At 46.7% G+C, this 21,824-nt stretch overlaps 1 protein-coding gene across 2 annotated transcripts in view; it reads right to left on the reverse strand.

The window, feature by feature from the left end:
- LOC137428970 (DBH-like monooxygenase protein 1) overlaps positions 1–16,327 on the reverse strand; it is a 95,024-nt gene extending 78,697 nt beyond the window's left edge. Inside the window, exons 1-2 of one of the 2 annotated variants that reach the window (XM_068118900.2) lie at positions 15,970–16,327; positions 9,602–9,748 (exon numbers count right to left, since the gene is read on the reverse strand). In XM_068118900.2, coding sequence (XP_067975001.2) covers positions 9,602–9,748; positions 15,970–16,233 — 411 coding nt within the window. In that variant the 5' untranslated portion in view covers positions 16,234–16,327. The remainder of the gene's footprint in view (positions 1–9,601; positions 9,749–15,969) is intronic. The other variant, XM_078780886.1, reaches the window with a different exon arrangement.
- Between the last annotated feature and the right edge of the window lie 5,497 nt (positions 16,328–21,824).

The following is a 21,824-nucleotide window of genomic DNA, read 5'->3' on the forward strand; positions in this document are numbered from 1 at the left end:
GAGCCGAGGGCGTGTCACTCCCCGCCGGATATACGCAGCCGCTTGCCGGACGTGACGTCAGATGCGCCCCCAGCTTGAGACGACAAGACGCCACCTCGAGCGCTGAGAGACCTCCTGCATCTGTTGGGCCGCGCCATCCTGTCCCTGAGCACAAGGTGCACCTTGTGCTGGCCATCGAATACCCGCTTTCCTTGTCATCAATCCCCGTGTGAGTCAGTTTTTGTCCTGTTTCTCTGTGGTCTGTCGGGAATAATATAAGGTTGTGTCTAAGTGCCTGTCTTCCTATGATGTACCTCTTGTAGTTGTAATCTAACCTTCCGCCTTAATATAACCTCCTCCGGAGGTCTTGAGAACTGAACCCCTGGTGTCGTATTGTGTCATTATAACCCAGCCGGGTGTCTTCTCTTTCCTATTGAGCCAGCGTAGCGCGGCTTCGTCGACGTTCGAGTACAATCGGGTAATTTGTGCGGACACGACGGCCATTCCGCTCGGCCCACCTTAACATCAAAGTCGTGTCTGTAACAATTGGTGTCAGGAGTGGGATTCGAGGCCCGACCAAATTTTGAAAAAAAAAACGAATAGAGGAAAAAAAAAAAAATTTGGTCAAAATTTGGAGCGGCCGAAATTTGTTTTGTTTTACGAAACTCGAATTTTGCAAGTCGCGCTATGGCGGATCAAGACGGCTGGGGTCCGGTAAAGGAGAGTGAGGTAGGGTCGATCCAGGACCAAAATGAGGGACAGGAGGAGAGCGAAGCAGTGAGGGCGGCAGGTTCGCAAAATAGCGTTGTCATGCACGAGGTGGCCACGGCGTCCACGCCCGCGACCGTAGTGGCGCCACCGGTGGATTTGAACTTGTTTTTCATACAAATGAAGGCCCTTATGGCCCAGAATAGGGAGGAAATGAGGGCTCAGAGTGAGCAAATGAGGGCTCAGAGTGAGCGATTGGAGGGCCAATTGGGGGTAATGGGAAACCAAATGGGGGTAATGGGAAACGAAATGGGGGTAATGAGGGACGAAGCGAGGGGTACCAGTGAGGGATTAGACAATAATTTTAAGGGATTAGACAATAATTTTAAGGGATTAGACATGAAATTTGGGAAATTAGACGATAGATTAGGGGAAATACAGGAGGGGTTAACGGGGGTAGAAAACAGAATGGCCGCTCAAGAGAATCAAATGGAAGGGATGCAAAAAGGGTTAGAGGGGTTAGAAAACACCATGGAAGGCAAATTGAGGGACATGAGGGACCAAGCGGAAAGGGAAGTTAACCAAATGGGGCAGCAGATAGAGGGGGTCAGAATGGGGGTAGAAACCAAACTGGATGCTCACAGGGAGGAAATGGAGCAGATGAGGGTGGCATCTGGGCAGGAGATGCAAGTGATGGGAGAGGAGATCAGAAGAGGAGTGAGTGAGGAGGTCGGAGGAGTGCGCGAGGAGGTGAGGCACTGTGAGGAGCACATGGAAAAGGAGGTGAGAAAGGGGACTGTAAAGTTACAAGGGGGCATAGAGGACCTGACGCAGGAGGTGGAGCAGCTGACGGTGGGACAGACGGAGTTAGTGGAGCAGGTTCAAAGGAACACTGCGGTATTAGGAGGTTTAAAAGCGACACAAAACGACATAAAAAACGACTTAATAGCGACAAAGAGGGAATGTCAGATGGTACGTGAGGGACTGACAACGAGGTTGGACGAGGTGATAGAGGTAATGGAGACGAAGGACCGGCAGGTGAGGACGCACCTGGAAACGGTCAAGGTAGCCTTAGAGGATGAGCTTGAGGAGACGTACCGGGGAATAAAAGAGGTGAAGCACAAATTAGAAGAAGTGGAAGAAGGGATGAGCGAAATTAAGAAGCGACGGAGAGGGGATAAGAAAGAGATCAAAGAGGAGATAAAAGAATTGGTCCAAAGTCTGTGTTTGGATCGTGATGATGTGCTCATTAACCGGATGAGGGATTCGCAGGTGATGGAGGAGAAGCGAAGAGGAAGAGGACCCGGTGTAAGTGGTGACCAATATGGTCGTGCGTATGATGCGCCAGGGGATTTAAGAAGCTTGGGGGTCGAGATAGACCCGGGTGTTCGTGAGAGGCCATTGGTGAAGTGTGCGACAGGTCTGGTGTGCGAAAGAGGAGGTGTGCGAGAAAGTCCGACTCTGGGGTGTGTGAGAAAAAAGTGCGTGCCAAGGAGTAGTGAGGGTGCTGGCGAGAGTGAGTCGGTCGTAGCGTGTGTGCGAGGGAGCACATGGGAGCGCGGTGTGGTGAGTGTTACAGAGGGTGTGATGGGAGAGTGTGCGCAGGAGTGTGCGCGAGAAAGGTGTGTGACGGACAGGTGCATGAGGAAAGAGTGCGCTGTCAAGAGTAAGGGTGAGTGCGCTGTCAAGAATGGAGGTGAGAGTAGTGAGAGTGACATGGAGCGTGAGTTAGTTGTGACAGGTGAGCGAGGATGTACACCTGGGATGGAAGGATGCACACCTGGAATGGTAGAGCGTGAGTGGGAATGCACGCTGGAGTTGGTGGTGAGGCACGTGATTGGGTGTGCGAATGAGGGCACACCTGTGATTGTCACAGAGGAGGTGACCGCGGAGGGGGCGCGAAGCGGTGTATTGGTGAGGTGTGCGAGCAACGAATGTGTGCCAAAGTGTTCGGTGGTCAGGTGTGTGACCAAGGCTGTGAGTGGAATGGGTGTACCTGGGTGTGTAAGGAAAGGTACGAGGAGCATGGGCACGGCTGGATGTGTGAGCAAGGAACGGGCTTCGGGATGTAAGCATGCAGGTGAAGCATCGACATTAAACGGGGTAGAGTTTAGAACGACTTATAGCCGAATCGGGCCCTCGGTGCGTGCTGGGCCTCGCTTTGAACGGCCGCGTCCGTGCTCCACTAGGCGGAGCGGGCAGCCCGATAGAAAGGGTCGTCATGGCGACCACTTTTTGGTGAGACGTGCCGGCAGGTCGAGAGCGGGACATTGGATGGCTCCGTGCCGAGATGGTGCGTGGGATCTCGGCACGGGTAAGCCCCCATCCCTGCACCGAGTGCCGGACGCATCCAGCCGCTGGCACAAAACAACCAGCATCCATTGCTTGGCTTTACGAAGCCGGGCTTTGGACAGGAATTGGCGCACCGAGAGGCAGTAGTGAGTAGACTGGGTGATGAGGTTAGTGTTTTGGCCCCAAAATTAGAGAAAAACAAAATTTGATGATTGGCAAGGGATTGGCAGTAGTGATTGGCAGATGATTAGTGATTGGCAAATTTTTGATTTGTTGAAATTTGATGTGCAAAATTGGTAGTGAGAGACCCCCGATGTGGTGGGATGGCAAATCCACCATCCTTCCCATGCGGGGGGCAAAGGAGCACTAGATTATGGGGTGTATGGCAGTGAAAACTAGCCCGGGTGGGTTAGGATATGGTGTGTAGGGATCTAGCGAAGATTGACATTAGGTAACGTTAAGATTAGTTAGTGACTGATACCTGTAGTGGGGACGCAGGTAGATTAGTGTGGATTATAATGACGAGGGAGCGCAATAGTTCAAGGGACGACTGGGAAGCGCAAGTTTCAGAAGGGAGTAGTTAGCTGAGATGATGCCGTGTGTGTGAGAATTGAACAGGTGTGATTGCACAGGTGTGCAACTGGACAGGTGTGTGGAGCAGTGTATGAGTAGTGAGTGTGTGGATCAGCGCGAATGCGCTTGGGGAGAGAAGGGTGCAGGTGGCACCAGGTGTGAGAGCACAGGTGTGCAGGTACAGGTGTGTGGAGAGAGTTGGAGTAAGTGGTACGGAGTGGTGTGCATGGTGCGAAGGTGTGGATGGGGGAAGAGTGGACCCCTTTCACGAGCACCCGGGGCGGGTAGTGTAAGTGTTAGGTAGAGGGTGCAGGTAAATTGTGGTTGGATATTGGCATTTGTGGTGCGGTTGCAGAATGGTGTTGTGAATGGGTGCATTAGTGTTGTGGAAATGGCTGGGCGTGTAGCCTGTTAGTGTGTGTAGTTGGTTGGGCACTCCACCACTGTGAGGATGTCGGCCAGGTGAGGCCGCAGGTGGGCTCTGGGAGCCGGTAGTTGTGAGTGGGTGCCTGAGGATCCCGGGTGTGGATCGGGCAGCCCAGTGCCAGAGAGGGCACGGAGTGGGGAGAGAGCCAGAGGGCCTTCCCCTGGTAGTTAGGTTAGGGTAAGGAGCAGGTAAGCTCGGAGGCAACTGCAGTGGTGGAGGTGTGCAGGTGGGTAGACCCACTGGGAGAGGTACACGTCGCAGCCCAGAAATTGTACGAGGGCACCGGGAGATGAATCGGGGGAGTGAGACCCCAAATTGAAGAGCACCACAGTTTGGCCAATGGGAATTGGTTTTTAGAACCCATAGCGTAAGAGGGCCAATGGTTTGGCCGGAGAAAGACCCCGGGTAGTGTAAAGTTGTTAAAGTCATTTAGGAGATAGTTAGGATTGATGAACCTGTCGCACCATACGCAGCCACTTGCCTGTGGTGATGATGATGACTCCACACCTGTGTTTTCTTTGTTTTGTGCAGGAAATGAAATTGCTGTGGATTTGTGAGACGCATCACGACGTGGATGAGACATTGGGGTGATTCCATCTCTCCCTCCCTAGGAGGGACTGATGATGAATTGGTAATGGCAAATTTTGATGTTGAGTTGAAAATGGCAAATTTTGATGAGAGTTGAAAATGGCAAATTTGATTGGTTAGGAGGGAGAGAAGACGAATTTGGTTTATGGGAGGAACGGGGAAGACAGTAGGGATGTTTGTCGATTTGTAAAGTAGATGTTTATGGGTAGTGTTGTGTTTTGTGGATACAGTAAGGGGTAAGGGAGGGGCCATGTAGGTTACCTGGTGGGGGGGGGGCGTACGATAGGAACGTACCTGTCTCACCTGGTTCCCATGTGCCCCCAGTGTGCATCATCTTGTATTGCGTGCACTTTTGCGCCCTTACCACCTTACTCACTTGTTTCTTCTTTTGTCTCCCACCTCCGAGGATCTGGCTTTGGGGTAGAGAGAGAGGAGAGAGAGGTGCTGGCTACGCAGTTGTGGGCCTGCACTTTCGCTGTTGGCTGCCTGGATCGATACACCATATGGACCGCAATGTTTGTGGCCACCCACAATGGACCGCAGCTCTTTTGCGGCCAAGCACCACCCGTGGAAGGACCTATGGGTCAACGTGGCACCTATGCCATAAAGGTGAACCACTGTTAATTAACACCAAGTGCACCACAAGAAGAGCAAGAGACACCTGCAGGGTTAGGGGTTGTCGCATTTATTTTTAATCATTGAACAATGGTGACTGCACCGATTGGTGGTGGGGTGGTGCTGTTGATGCTCGGAAAGGGTGCTCTGCACGTTATTAAAGGCCGTCGGCCACAGAGCACTCGTGGGTTGGTGTATCGATGTTGGCAAGCGCGCTCTCTCTATGCATAACATCTGCATGTGTTCCTCCAAAGACAGGTCCTGGATCGTAGTGTAGATATCAGCGTAATCTTGTAAATAATGCTCCCTACCGGCTGTATGTGTAGTTTGCGAATTCTTTCCGGATTCGGTTATCCTGTGGGTGTGTTTCTGTGAGGAGAAGGGTGCAACGTCGCAGGGGGACATATTTACTCATTTGTGAATATCTGTAAAACTGTCGCACTCAGGGTAGAGTTAATAGTAGAGGGAACTACATTGCGTGCCACACTAAAGTAGGTAAAAATTTATCGGGTCGGGACGCCCCGAGGGTAGAGAAGGGTGCAATGTTGCGAATATGGAATTTGGCCTCCATATCCGCTTGTAAATATTCCCCTATTTTCTCCAATACTCCCCAACTTTCCCCAGTCCCCCATTCCCTAGTCCCATTGCATGTAAATAACAATCAGTAGAGCCGACCTTCCCCTTATTCCCCCATTAAATGTCGTGCCCAGGTCCACCGCACCACACGTAGACAACTTTCGGACATCTTCCTAGTTATTCTTAATCTATGTCAGTTAAGGCCTCGTTTCCATTAATTATGACTCTTCGTTGCACCAGAATGTGATTATATGGCATCAGTAGTGAGTTTAGGACCTTTCCCATACCTCCTCCCATCTTCTTCCCCAAACAACAACAATAACAACAACAACAACTACAACAACAATTACAACAACAACAGAGGGGATGGCGGCGGAGCGGGGGAGGATGCGTCCTCACACCGGCTCGATTAGCTCCAGACCATGCGCTCCACGGGGTTACCCCGAAGGGGCTGGCTGTCAGCTCCTCGTCGGGGGCGGAGCCAGTAACCCCCCCGCACGCACCCAATGAGAAGCAACGTGCCGATTCCACGAGGCGGAGCTAACGAGCCGAGGGCGTGTCACTCCCCGCCGGATATACGCAGCCGCTTGCCGGACGTGACGTCAGATGCGCCCCCAGCTTGAGACGACAAGACGCCACCTCGAGCGCTGAGAGACCTCCTGCATCTGTTGGGCCGCGCCATCCTGTCCCTGAGCACAAGGTGCACCTTGTGCTGGCCATCGAATACCCGCTTTCCTTGTCATCAATCCCCGTGTGAGTCAGTTTTTGTCCTGTTTCTCTGTGGTCTGTCGGGAATAATATAAGGTTGTGTCTAAGTGCCTGTCTTCCTATGATGTACCTCTTGTAGTTGTAATCTAACCTTCCGCCTTAATATAACCTCCTCCGGAGGTCTTGAGAACTGAACCCCTGGTGTCGTATTGTGTCATTATAACCCAGCCGGGTGTCTTCTCTTTCCTATTGAGCCAGCGTAGCGCGGCTTCGTCGACGTTCGAGTACAATCGGGTAATTTGTGCGGACACGACGGCCATTCCGCTCGGCCCACCTTAACATCAAAGTCGTGTCTGTAACAATATGCTTGTGTGTTTATGTATGTATATCTCTATATTTGTATATGCACGTGCACCCTAACGGAAGTGACCGTAACGCAAACGGTCACTTCCGTTGAACTTGGGGCTGGTGAGTGAACTTTGGCGTGGCTCTTCCTTCTGTATGCATTTTCTACACACATCACACATCTCACACACATATCACCATACATACTTGACTGATATACATGCCTGATGTTTTTGTAGACTCAGAAGAAGACCTTTGTTGGTCGAAAGCTTGTCGACAATTAAAGATCGACGTCCTGAAGCTACGTCCGTGTCTTATTTAATCTAACGATTATATATATATATATATATATAACTGCTTCGGCAGCCTTATGCAACATCACGATGCAAAAAGGAGTGGTCATCATCATATTCATCATGATCATCATGATCATCATCATCATCATCATCATCATCATCATCATCATCATGTGTACATACAGTGCCTTCAGAAAGTATTCACACCCCTTGCTTTTTTCACATTTTGTTGTGTTGCAGTCTGAATTTTAAATGGATTGAATTGAGATTTATTTGTAACTGATCTACACATAATACCCCATAATGTCAAAGTGGAATTTAAAAAAAGACATTTTTACAAAATAAAAATGAAATGCAGAAATATCTAATTTACATAAGTATTCAACCCCCTGAGTCAATACTTTGCAGAAGCGCCTTGGGCAGTGATTACAGCATCGAGTCTTCTGTGGTATGTCTGTATCAGCTTTGCACATCTGGATTTGAGGAGTTTCTCCCATTCATCCTTGCAGATTTGCTCAATTTCTGTAAAGTTGGGGTTGAATCTGCAAGTCTTTCCACAGATTCTCAATGGGATTCAAGTCTGGGCTTTGGCGGGGCCACTCAAGGACTTTCATGTTCTTGTTCTGAAGCCATTCTGCTGTTGCTTTGGCTGTATGCTTGGGGTCATTGTGGTGTTGGAATGTAAATCTTTGTTGCAGTCTAAGGTCTCTTCCACTCTGAAGCAGGTGCTCCTCAAGGATTTCTTTGTATTTGGCTCCATTCATTTTTCTCTCTATCCTTACAAGTCTCACAGTCTCTGCCAAGTCTTGGGAACTTTGAAGATGCTAGAAAATTTTTTTCTTCCCCTTCCCCAGATCTACGCCTTCTCACAATTCTATCTCAGAGTTATACGGACAGTTCCTTGGACTTCATGGTAGAGTTTCTGCTCTGACCTGCACTATCAACTGTGGGGCCTTTTATTGAAAGGTGTGTGTCTTTCTAAATCATGTCCAATCAACTGACTTGCCACAGATGGACTCCAATCAAGTTGTCGAGGCATCTCAATGATGATCAAAGGAAATTGGATGCACCTGAGCTCAAATTGGAGAGTCATAGGAAAGGAGTTGAATACTTATTGACTCGTGACATTTCAGCTTTTAATTTTTAATTTTTTTTTTTTAATTTCTAATTTTTCCAATTTCTAATTTCTAATCAAAGCATGTACAATTAGAATGTGAGTACGTCTTTAAAGTATGTACAATTAGAATGTGAGTACATCTTTAAAGTATGTACAATTAGAATGTGAGTACGTCTATAAAGTATGTACAATTAGAATGTGAGTACATCTATAAAGCATGTACAATTAGAATGTGAGTATGTCTTTAAAGTATGTACAATTAGAATGTGAGTATGTCTATAAAGTATGTACAATTAGAATGTGAGTACATCTTTAAAGTATGTACAATTAGAATGTGAGTACGTCTATAAAGTATGTACAATTAGAATGTGAGTACATCTTTAAAGTATGTACAATTAGAATGGGAGTACGTCTTTAAAGTATGTACAATTATAATGTGAGTACGTCTATAAAGTATGTACAATTAGAATGTGAGTACGTCTATAAAGTATGTACAATTAGAATGTGATTCCGTCTATAAAGTATATACAATTAGAATGTGAGTACGTCTATAAAGTATGTACAATTAGAATGTGAGTACGTCTGTAAAATATATACTATAAAGCCACAAGTTCAGGTGAGGGTTTGCATTCTTTCGTTGCTCGTTCTACTTATTGGTTGTATAAAGATTGTTATATTGGATTGTAACATTTTTCAAATAGAAATACAGTATAGTCACTAATAGAAATGTCAAATGTTAGTAATTTTCCAAAAAACAAGAGAAAAATGACCACAGTGTGGTCACCAGGTGCGACATGTAGAATCATGAGGATATCCGTTGCAATATGCGCTACCAAATTCGACCAGCCGTTCTTACCTCATACCAACGCACGTCCGAGTGTATGCGCATGCGCTATTCAAAAAGGCACCCCAACAACAACAACAACAATGCGGTCCTCTCATAGAGCTGCTCGTCGCAGCTAAAAAGAAGTAATTCCCATTTATAAACAATGATGATCATGTCCTGGCCAACTTGTTGTAGAGATCATGTATCTTTGGGCTATGCACAACTTTTGTTCCATAAAAAACAGGCTGCATATGTTGGCAAAGTTTAAAAGACTTCTCCAGCTACTGATCGCTGGCAGGTTAACTCTACCATTAGTACAATTAACGATTGCCCAAGCGCACCTGGATCTGTTGTGATGGATTGTAACATCTCCAAATTTGGAAAAGATTTGATGACATGTTGCATCATCGTATATACTGGTTAATATTATGCCATATGGTGTACATATCAAGTCTTTCGTACAACAAATTGGGTAATACTTGGAAAGGTGCATGCTCAACTCAACATAAGTTGATTCAAAAAATGCAAGCAAGTTTTCTTCTCATACTTACTGTTATGTCAAGATCTTTGTTGTCTCCAGTTTGTAATTTCCTTCCAAAGATTATTGTTCTATGAGTTCCATTTGTCGAATCGTTGAACAAATGATAATCTTGGGAATCATCAACTTTTGGCATAGCAGTTTCCATTGAATAACGATCCTAAATATAAGAGAAAAACACAAATTTACTTCACAGGTAGAACATTTCAGATGGAAGTTAAGCAGGGCTGCCTTTTTCTCGAACAGAGCAATAAACGAGAAAATTATTCAGAAGCTCAGCAAGAAAAATCAAAATCATATTGTTAAATATGGATGTTCGACAAAAGACTTCAGACAAATTCAGAGGTTACATGACTTTTATAATCGCAAAATAAGGATGTCTGCAGCCTCGTGTTGGATTAGCGGTTAGGGTGCCGGCTTGGGATCCTCGGATCCTGAGTTTGAATCCTGGTCGATCGTTGAATTAACGCCAGGGGGGTTGACTCAGCCTGTCATCCTTCCGAGGTTAGCAAATTGAGTACCAGCTCACTGGTAATTGGGGCATTGCATCAGCAGCACAAACGTGCTTCCAGAAAAATAATGCAAACCAGCAGGCACAGGCTGCATACAACAACACCACAACAACAACATGCATTTTAAGGCCATTTTCCCTGCTAGAGCGGGGGTTAGCCTTGCGGTCCCCATGACAATCTTCTCCATTTTGCCCTATTTTCTGCATCTCTCCTTGTTAACCCCCTTGCCCGCATTTCTTCTTCCACCATCTTTAGCCAAGTCTTTCTCGGTCTTCCCCGTCCTCTACTTCCTTCTACATTAACTTCCATCACTCTTCTCAACCAGTCTCTTTCATCCTTCCTCAACACATGACCAAACCATCTCAACCTGTTCCTCTTCACAGCATCAATCACAGGCAATATTCCCATCATCTTTCGCAATTCATCATTTGTCTTCCTCTCTCTCAACGATACTCCGCACATCCATCGAACCATTCGCATTTCCACCCTTTCCAGCCTTCGTTGCTCCTCTACTTTCATTACCCATGTCTCGCTCCCATAAATCATAACACTTCTCACACATGCAGCATACACCTTTCCCTTCAGCTTCAGCGACACTCTCCTCCTCATCAGCACGCCACTCAGTTCCCGAAACTTCTTCCATGCACATCTCACTCGAGCAACCGTTGCCGAGTCTGATCCACCTTCTCCATTCAGCATGTCTCCGAGGTAGCAAAATGTTTTCACACCTTCCAGCTTCACGCCATCTCCAAGATCCAACTCAACATTTCCTCCATCTGCAGCTCCCTCTATGCACACCTTACATTTGAATGTAGCTGCCACACTGGTAAATGACCCTCTCAGACCACTACATTTTTGATGAACCCACTCAGCGCACATTGTACATTGAATGGAGTTCACTCCGACACCCTTCCTGCACACAGCACATGGCCACTTCCCAGTTCTTTCCACCTCACCACATGCTTTACCACTTGCCATCACCTTCGTCTTTCCGATATTCACCTTCAGACCTGTGGTCTCCATACATTCCTTCCACTTGTTCATCTTTTCCTTCAGTCCATCCATACTTTCCGCAATCAACACCAGATCATCTGCATTCAACAACTCCCACGGTAAACCCTCCTTTACGTTCTGAGCCAGCACCTCCATCACAGCTACAAATAGTAGTGGACTTAGTACCGACCCCTGAGGCACTCCCACCTTCACCTCAACCTCACCACTGTTCCCGTCCTTCGTCCTTACAGCTGTGCACGCTCTTTTGTACATTGCCATCACTACTCTGATCAACCATTCCTCCACTCCTAACTTCCTCAATGCCCATGTCAATACTTTGCGTGGAACCCTATCGAATGCTTTCTCCAGATCAACAAACCCAAGGAACAACTTCTTCCTCTTCTCCATGTACTTCTCCTGCAACTGCCTCACAATGAAAAGCGCATCTGTCGTTCCTCTTCCTGGCATAAATCCAAACTGCATTTCGTCGATCTTCACTTTCTTCCTTATCCACCTCTCCAACACCCTTTCCAATACCTTCATTCCATGCTCCAATAACTTTATCGCTCGGTACGAGCCACACTCGTGGTTAGCTCCAGAGGGTCACCTTTCCCCTTGTATAGAGGGACGAGGGTACTCAGTTCCCAATCCACTGGAATGCGGCCTTCTTTCACCACCAGATTACAGATCTCTGTCATTCTGTTCACACTCCAACTTCCTGCTGCCTTCAACATATCTCCCACAACTCCCGTCGGCCCTCCCGCTTTTCCACTCTTCATTGCTTTTATCGCTTCCTCAACTTCCTTCTCAGTTATCTTCTCTGCCGGTCCTAAAACTGGGTTACTCTCTATGTTGCCATCCCATTCATTCTCTGTATTCAACAGCATTTCCATATAGCTTTTCCATCTTCCTTTAATTCCATCTGGGTCGACAACGATTTGTCCCACTTCATCCTTAAAGCAACTCACCCCCATCACATCACACCTCTCTTTCGCTACGTGCTTTGCAATCCTGAATACTGCTTTCTGACCCTCTTCCGAATCCAAGCGTTCTCCGAACATTTTCCTTCATGCCTCCTGCGCCAAGCGTTCTCTTTCTTTGCAGCCTTCTTGGCTGCCTTATAACTTTCATGCTCTGCTGTTTCTGCTCCCGTACCCTTCGCCTTCTGCCACTCCTTGAACTTCTTCCTCTTCTCGTCAATCCTCTTTCCAACTTCATCATCCCACCACCATGTTTCCGAGTGCCTCGGTGGTCCTTTTGTCCATCCACATACCTCACTAACGGCTCCCAACAGACAAGCTTTCATTGACATCCAACCACTTTCAAGCTCAACCACATCATCCTCGACCCTACTCAGCCTCTCTTTTAATGCCTCCCTTACTGTCACCTCTTTCAACCTCCACACCTTCATTCTCGGTTGGTACTTCACCCGCCGAGCTCTCCTCGCACCTTTCACCCTTATGTCGCAGACAACCAAGTGGTGCTGTGAAACAGGCTCCTCCCCCGGGATCACCTTTGTGTAACGGAGGTGCCCCCTTTCTCGCCTACGCACCATCAGGTAGTCAACGGTTGTCGTCGACCCACCTGACGTGTATGTAACAAGCTTATTATCCTCTTTCTGGAACTGAGTATTACAAATCAACAAATCAGCTCCATCAGCAAACTCCAAAATCCTTTCACCTTCTCCATTTCTCACACCATATCCGTAACCCCCATGAACTCCCTCAAAACCATCCATACTCCTTCCCACATGTCCATTCTGGTCTCCTCCCACCACAACAACTTCCTCATCTTTCACGTTTTCCATCAGCTTCTCTATCGCACACCAGAACTTGTCCTTCTCTTCATCGCTTCGACCAACCTGCGGAGCAGGCTGCATACGAAACAATAATAACAGGATGTCTGCAATGGCAGTTTAATGCCATAAACACGATGACTTTAGATGGAGCTGCTGGCATCATATCCTGTGATGTAGAGCTCAGGATCAGTCAATAATAACATCTCATGATGTCACAATGGAGAAACATCTAAAAAAAATGTTTTTAATTCTAGAAAAGGTAAATAATGTGTTTAAGCAGCAGCAAGAAATTAGAGCTGAAACCCTCTTTCTCATCCCCTTATGAAGCGACCATAGAAAATTGCAGTATGTGAGAGAAGCTTCTCCAAAATGAAACTGATGGGCATAGCTAAGGATAGGCATAGCTGCCTCATCTAAGGATGGGCATAGCTGCCATAGAGAGGGTTCAGTGTAGGTTTAGTAGATCAATTCTCAGGCTATAATGTATATACTGGGCAGGACTGGGCTATGAGGAGCGGATGAAGAAAGAGGACTTTATACATTAGAAAGGAAGTGCTCACGAGGGGATTTCATCGAGATGTTTTAGAAAATGAAGGATGTGGACAAGAAAAGTGCAGAATAATATTTCGGCATAATAGGCAGAGATAGGACCAGTGGCCATAGCCTGAAAATACATGAGGAGAGTGAGGAAAGCAAGAAGGCAGGGATCTTTCCCTCGAGAGTAATTAACAAATGTAATGATCTCTCTGGGCAGGTAGTGGCAACAGTAATGATGGGCAGGTATAAACTGGAATTAGATGGGTACCTAGAAGCATTGGAGATAGAGGGGTATAGGTATATAGGCAGGACTTGTAGGTAGTTTGCATATGGATGGGTGTTTGTATGCATATGCAGTTATTGTGATGTCTTTTTGAGGTTTTCATCAAAAGGTGAATGTGTGGTTGGTGTGCAATGTGCATGCTTTCCTCATCCTACCACTACCTTCGTGTCGCCCATCCCTCCCCCCTTCCCGCTCCCCTCAGGGGGCAGTGGGGCATGCGGCGTGGTTGTGGAATGCTCGATGGGGACAGTGGGATGCATGTGGGTGTGGCAGTACACATATGGTGTGTAGTAGACAAGAGTTAACGATTGTGAGCTGACATTCTCGACAGACCGGATTTATCGTTTGGATTCCCAATGATCGCAGATGAAGACAGACATCATGACCTGGACAAAAATATGGGTTATTAAAAGCATGAAGGAAAGATGACTTTTTTTTGGGTTTTGAGGCTGGTATAATCCACCCAGGAATTGATACAATATAACCTATTGTTTTTGTAATCCTGAAAAAATTCTGAATTGTGTTTTTATAGATTACGACAAGAATTGAAACTTTGACTAAGGTATCTGTTTTGAATGTACCATACCGTGAGATCCTTAAAGTTCACATCTAAATGCTATCGAATGGACCAGCTGGCAGAACACCCCCTCTAACTCCATGAAGCAATATCCTGTCTGAGGAGGGAACATGAGGTCCACTGATGATATATTTTTGACATCGGTCGTCTATCAACTTCTCTTTGCTTTCCTTCTCAATGGGAAATTATCTGCGCTATATTGTTCTGCTCATTCATGTGTATTTACAAAATATTCACCTCCGCCACCGAAGGTGTACGGAGATCATTCATTCACCTCTGTTTGTCTATCTGTGGTTATGGACGGATTCAAACGAAACTTGGTGGACAGATTGGGTGTGTGACAAGGACGAATCTATGACATTTTGGTGAAGATCTGGATCTGCACCCCTGTACTAGAATTTTTAAGTGATTATATTCTTCATCATTGAGAGATAGGGGGAAAAACGATATTTAGCACAATATTTCAAAAAGTTGTGGACGGGTTATGATAAAACTTGCTGGACGAGTTGGGTAGGTGAAGAGAAGAAGTTGATGAGATTTTGGTTAAAATGCGGATGCAGATTTGGCCTGAGTGGCCTCCAAAACGTAAACTGTTTAGCGTGGCGGAGACGTGCGCTCTACCGAGTGCCGATCTACTTTAAAATGCTGCGTCACAGTGATAACCTAACTTTGGATTGAAAAACAATCTGATGATGATCAACATAGATCTGGCCTAAACTGGTTCAGAATTTGCCGACAGAGACGAGGCATGAATTGCAAAAAATACCGATATTCAAAATGAAAGCCACTGCAACAACTCCGTTTAGTTAACCAAATTAAAATGGAAATATTCCAGAAAGAAAACATGAGCGTGAAGCTAGACATTGGAAAAAAAATTCATGAGCAAAGTCGGGATCAGTATGGCACGTATCTGTATTTGTTGTAGTTGTGGAAGTAATAGTTGTCATACTATATTGTTTAATACAACAGCCTGGTGTTGGCTTAGCGGTTAGGGTGCCGGCTTGGGGTCCTGGGATCCTGGGTTCGAATTCCGGTTGATCGCTGAATTAACGCCAGGAGGGTTGACTCAGCCTGTCATGCTTCCAAGGTCGGCAAATTGAGTACCAGTTCACTGGTAATTCCCTGTGTATCGCGAGAGGCGACTAACGGGGTTGGTGGCAGGAAGGGCATCCGGCCATAAAACATTGCTTCAAAAAGGGGACCACGGTGCCCGAAAAAGTCCAACCCCTGCTCTGCGGGGGAAATGGCCTCTAAATGTAATTGTTTAATACAACACCAAACGAGAACGACACTCGGTAGAGTGCATAGTGCATACCTCTCCAGGCTGAACAGTCTACGCTTTGTATCCCATTGATAGGCAATATTTACATCTGGACCTGAACCAAAACCTAATCGGCTTGTCCACAAAGTCTTGTTATAACTTGTCCATAACTTTTTGAAATATCGTGATATATATCGTGTTTGGTGTATAGCCTGGTGTTGGCTTAGCGGTTAGGGTGCTGGAGGTAATATAACATACACAAATGTAAAGTATCCTATTGTACAACAGCGAATCAGAAGCAGTAAAACTTGTCATGGTCGATGTGAAATCGTTAATGTTCAATAATATAGGAATGCTGCAGACAAAATTCAGTGACGTTTTCTCAAAAGAAAACTCATCATGGAACAGATAAACACTTACCGTGCAAGTATTTCTGTGCGTACACACGAAAATGTCAGAATCGTACATTCCTCCCTTGATGGACAACCCAAACGACATGTAACCTTGCGTCTGAGCTTGTGCTCTGAAAATGATGTGTGTGGAGTTGAAGTTCCATTGGAGTCTGTATTTATCATGAAGCTGTGCAACATGCTTGAACTCCGTTGTCGAGATGTCCGAGGTAGCAGAGCATTGCTTCTCTTGCAGCAACAAAATAAGCAGCAGGAAAAACTTGAGAATTAGCATAGTTATCTACGGCAAAATGAGAGGCTAAATGTCAGAGCGAGTATGCACAATCAAAGCAAGTGCTGCTTGTCTTAAGGAAAACTTTGGTGTAAATGTTCACTTCCTTTCGATTATCGCATTTGACAGACTTGTAGCTTCTGTGGTTCTTCTGTACAGGAAAAGTGCCTTTGCAACATAGAGCAAAATAGCATTGCAACATTGTTAGGCCAGGTTCTGCTATTCTCATGACATTTTATGAGAAACCCACGCAATAGTCACATGGCAGTAAAAGTATAATAACGACAACTATAACTGCCACTTTATAACTGCTGGCAGTGATGACCGTTTCCTCCGCCTTCCCGTTTTGATACAACCCAGCTTTGATTGGACATGCGTGTCACATGATGTCCTCTTTATTAAACTGAATTCAGTGTTGTATTTTAAATATATATTTTTTAAATGAGGGGTTGTTTGGGTCCTCAGGGTCTTTTGGGTCATTGGGGTGTTTTGAGTCTTCAGGGTCTTTTGGGTCTTTTGAGTCCTCAAGGTCCTCTGGTTCTTTGTCGTATTTAAGGGTCTTCAGGGTTGTTTGGGGTCTTGTTTTAAGGGTCTTGAGAGACATAAAGGTTATTCAATGGTCTAATCGGTCTTAGTAGTCCAAAGGGTCAAAAGGTACATTGTAAAAAAAAACAAAAAAAAAAACACCTTTAGAGGCCATTTTTCCCCGCAAGCAGGGGTTGGCCTTTTTCGGGAATTGTGGTTGTTGTTGTTTTTCGGTCCCCTTTTTGAAGCAATGTTTTACGGCCGGATGCCCTTCCTGACGCCAACCCTTTTTGCCGCCTTTAACGACAAGCAGGGAATTACCAGTGAGCTGGTACTCAATTTGCCGACCTCGGAAGGATGACAGGCTGAGTCAACCCCCCTGGCGTTAATTCAGCGATTGACCGGGATTCGAACCCAGGATCCTAGGATCCTAAGCCGGCACCCTAGCCGCTAGCCCAACACCAGGGATCTGGGTACATTGTGATAGTGCATAATTAATAGACGTACGTAATTAATAGATAGGCATCGGACACACGTAACATATGATGTCCACTTTATAACACTGAATTAAGTATTGTATTTTTAATGTTTTTAAATAAAATGAGAAGTCCTCGTGATAGACTCCGTGGTTTTAGTAATTTTGCTGTATGGAGTTAAAGGCTGCAATTCGGCCATATTTGGTCGGATTACAAGACAATCTTCTGCATATGTATACTCTCATGTATTGTCTTTGTGCTAAGTTTGAACCATATCGGTCCATACATGTCTGATAAATGGTTGGGAACACATTTAGGTAACAAAATGGGCCAGGTCGGCCATCTTGGAGCTGATATAGAAAAGAAATGACGTGCATATGTCAGGCATCATTAATTAATCTGATTGCCAAGTTTGAAGATCGGTCAATGCATGTATGCGAGATGGTTGAGGATGAGTTCAACATTGGGTTTTTTTCCACAAAAATGGCCGTCAGTCGGCCACCTTTGATCGCATCGCGAAACAAAATGATATGCATTTGTATACCACCATGTTTTGTCTTTTTCCCAAGCATGAACAAAATCGTTCCATACATGTCCATTGTCCATGTCTTGCATGTTGTGAATGGGCACACACACGCATGCGGACGTACGGACTAATTCCAACGGGGGCTAATAAAGATGAGTGAGCAGGTTCCAGAGGCCTCCGTGCAAACCCAAGCCTTGATACTACCTCCACTATGTTTCACAGATGAGGTAGCATGCTTTGGGTCACATGTAGTTCCTTCCATTCTCCACACTTTTGCCTTTCATTACTTTGGTAAAGGTTTATCTTGGTCTCATCTGTTCATAAAACTTTGTTCTGGAACTGTACTGGCTCACCTCTACATCTTGGCAAATTCTAATCTGGTCAAAGTACACTCGTGGTTTCTTTCTTTTTAAAGATATTCCAAGTTGTTGCATTTGCTATGCCAAATTTTTGTGCTATGATTATAATTGAATTCTTCTGTTCTTTCATCTTCCAAATTGCTGTGTTTTTCTTTCATAGACAGTTCTATGGTCTTCATGTTGGTTTATCCCAACCGACTCCAAAAGCAGACTCCCAAGATAAAAGCAAAGGCGAAAACCAATAGACATTCACATCTCTTTTATGTGTGAACGATCAATGCAACAAGAAACACGTCAGTCATCTATTCCACCTAAAATTGAAATATGCTTACCTAAAATTGAGGGTCTGAACATAAAAAGTGCTATTGTTCGACAATGGTAAAACATAATTACGTATGTATTGTTACGGACGCGGTTTGGATGTTATTTTTGACCGAGCGGTTGGTATGACCGCGACCGAACAGTTATTCCCCGACTAGACCCCGATTCCACCCAGACGTTGACCAAATCGCGCTATGCTAAATCAATGATGGAAAGGACACAACGACTGGGATAGATGAAACGACGCAAGGGTACAGTTCTCAAGACCTCTGGAGGAGGGTATAATTACAGTGGTGGAGAAAAGGGGGTAGATTACACGGTAGTGAGGTAAAGACACAGAAGAGATAGGCACTTAAATACCGTCTTATCTTAACCCAGACAGACCACAGACAAACGGAACAAGGCTGACTTACACAGGGATTGATGGCAGGAAGGGACAGGTAGTCGATAGCACAAGGTGCACCTTGGCTCGGGGACAGGATAAAGCACGGTCCAGTCCAGAGATGCGGGGAGGCCTCACAGCGCTCGGAGGGTACGTCTTGCTTGCTCCAAGCTCAGCGCGCATCTGACGTCACCTCCCTCTTCCTGCGCATGCTCAGCGGGGAGTGACACGCCCTCGGCTGGTTGGCTCCGCCCCCCTGGGGCCGGTCCGCCGCTTCCATTGGGTGCGGGGGTTACCGGGCTCCGCCCTTGACGAGGAGCTGACAGGAAGCCCCTATTTGGTAACCCCGTCGAGCACATGTTTGATGGCGGCTCGTTGGGAAGGCCTCATGCCCTCCCAACACCCCCTACCAACCAAGCCGGAGTAAGGACGCGCACTCCCTGTGCACGCCGCCGCCGTTGCTGTTGTTGTTGTTGTTGCTGAACCGTGAGGAAGAGCTGCGGGGAGGTATTGGGAGGTCCTAAACTTCCTAACGGTGCCATACAATCACATTCTGGTGCAACGAAGGGTCAGAATTAATGGAAACGAGTCCTTAACTGACATAGACTAAGAATAACTAGCAAGATGTCCTATAGTTGTCTTACATGAGATGCGGTGAACCTGGGAACGACATTTAATGGGGGAAATAGGGGGAGGTCGGGTCTACAGAGTGTTGTTTACAGAAAATGGGACTAGGGAATGGGGGATTGGGGATAGTTGGGAAGTATTGAGGAAATAGGGGAATATTTACAAGCGGATATGGATGGATGCAAATCCCATATCCGCAACATTGCACCCTTCTCTACCTCAGGGCTTCCCGACCCGATAAATTTTTACCTACTTTAGTGTGGCACTCAGATGTAGTTCCCTCTACTATTAACTCAACCCTGAGTGCGACAGTTTTACAGATGTTCACAAATGAGTAAATATGTCCCCCTGCGACGTTGCACCCTTCTCCTAACAGAAACACACCCACAGGATAACCGAATCGCGGAAAGCATCCTCAAACTAAACATACAGCCGGTAGGGAGCATTATTTATACAACACTGATATTTACACTACGATCCAGGACCTGTTCTTTGAGGAACACATGCAGATGTTATGCATAGGGAGAGCACGCATGCCAGCATCGATACACCAACCCACGAGTGCCCTGTGGCCCTACGGCCTTTAATACTGTGCAGAGCATCCCGTCCAAGCACCAAAAGCACCACCCCATTACGCACAGTCAGCACCATCCGGTGCACCAATAAAGTGTTCATAAAAATGCACAATTAAGTGTCCATGGTCACCGGTGGTGTCGCAGCCGGCCGATGTTCTGCCGCTGGTCTTGCCTTCATGGAGTGCACTTGGCCTTCTGGCTTCTTTAGAAATAAAGAAAGGCGCCAACCGCGTCCATTTCTGAATTGTGGCCGTCAGGGGGCCAACTAAAAGTGGTTCACCTGTATGGCATAGGTGCCACGTTGACCCAGAGGTCCATCAACGGGTGGTGCTTGCCCGCAAAAGAACTGCGGTCCATGGTGGGCGGCCACAAAAATTGCGGTCCATATGGTGTATCGATCCAGGCAGCAAGCAGCGGAAGTACAGGCCCACAACTGCGGAGCCAGCACCTCTCTCTCCTCTCTCTCTGCCCCAAAGCCAGATCCTCGGAGGTGGGAGACAAAAGAAGACAAGTGAGTAAGGTGGTAAGGGCGCAAAAGTGCACGCAATTCAAGGTAATGCACACTGGGGGCACATGGGAACCAGGTGAGACAGGTACGTTCCTACCGTATGCCCCCCCCCCCACCAGGTAACCTACATTGCCCCTCCCTTACCCCTTACTGTATCCACAAAACACAACACTACCCATAAACATCTACTTTACACATCAACAAACGTCCCTACTGTCTTCCCCGTTCCTCCCATAAACCAAATTCGTCTTCTCTCCCTCCTAACCAATCAAATTTGCCATTTCCAACTCTCATCAACATTTGCCATCTCCAACTCAACATCAAAATTTGCCATCACCAATTCATCATCAGTCCCTCCTAAGGAGGGAGAGATGGAATCACCCCAATGTCTCATCCACGTCGTGATGCGTCTCACAAATCCACACAGCAATTCTCATTTCCTGCAACACAGAACAAAGGAACACAGGTGTGGAGTCATCATCATCACCTCAGGTAAGTGGCTGCGTATGGTGCGACAGGTTCATCAATCCTAACTATTTCCTAAATGACTTTAACAACTTTACATTACCCGGGGTCTTTCTCCTGCCAAACCATTGGCCCTCATTACTCTATGTGGTTCTAAAAACCAATTCCCATTGACCAACTGTGGTGCTTCTCAAGTTGGGGTCTCACTCCCCCGATTCATCTCCCGGTGCCCTTGCACAATTTCTGGGTTGCGACGTGTAGCTCTCCCAGCAGGTCTACCCACCTGCACACCTCCACCACTGCAGTTGCCACCCGAGCTTACCTAGCTCCTCACCCTAACCTAACTAACTGGGGAAGGCCCCTCCTGGCTCTGTCACCCCTCGGTGCCCTCTGGCACTGGGCTACCCGGGTCCGTCCTCCAGATCCTCGGGCCCCATCCACAACTACCGGCTCCCAGAGCCCACCTGCGGCCTCACCTGGCCGACATCCTCACAGTGGTGGAGTGCCCAAACCAACTACACACACTAACAGGCTACACGCCCAGCCATTTCCACAACACTAATGCACCCATCCAATCACCATTCTTCCACCCGCACCACAGATGCCAAAATCCAACCACAATTTACCTATACCCTCTACCTAACACTTACACTACCCGCCCCGGGTATCCGTGATGGGGGTCCACTCTTCCCCCATCCACACCTTCGCACCACGCACACCACTCCGTACCACTTACTCCAACTCTCTCCACACCACTCATTCTCTGCTCCATATATTCCACACACCTGTACTTGCACACCTGTGCTCTCATACTTGGTGCCGCCTGCACC

Source organism: Myxine glutinosa, chromosome 6, assembly GCF_964187855.1.
Source record: "Myxine glutinosa chromosome 6, kmMyxGlut1.1, whole genome shotgun sequence".
In the NCBI taxonomy this organism is placed as follows: Eukaryota; Metazoa; Chordata; class Myxini; order Myxiniformes; family Myxinidae; genus Myxine; species Myxine glutinosa.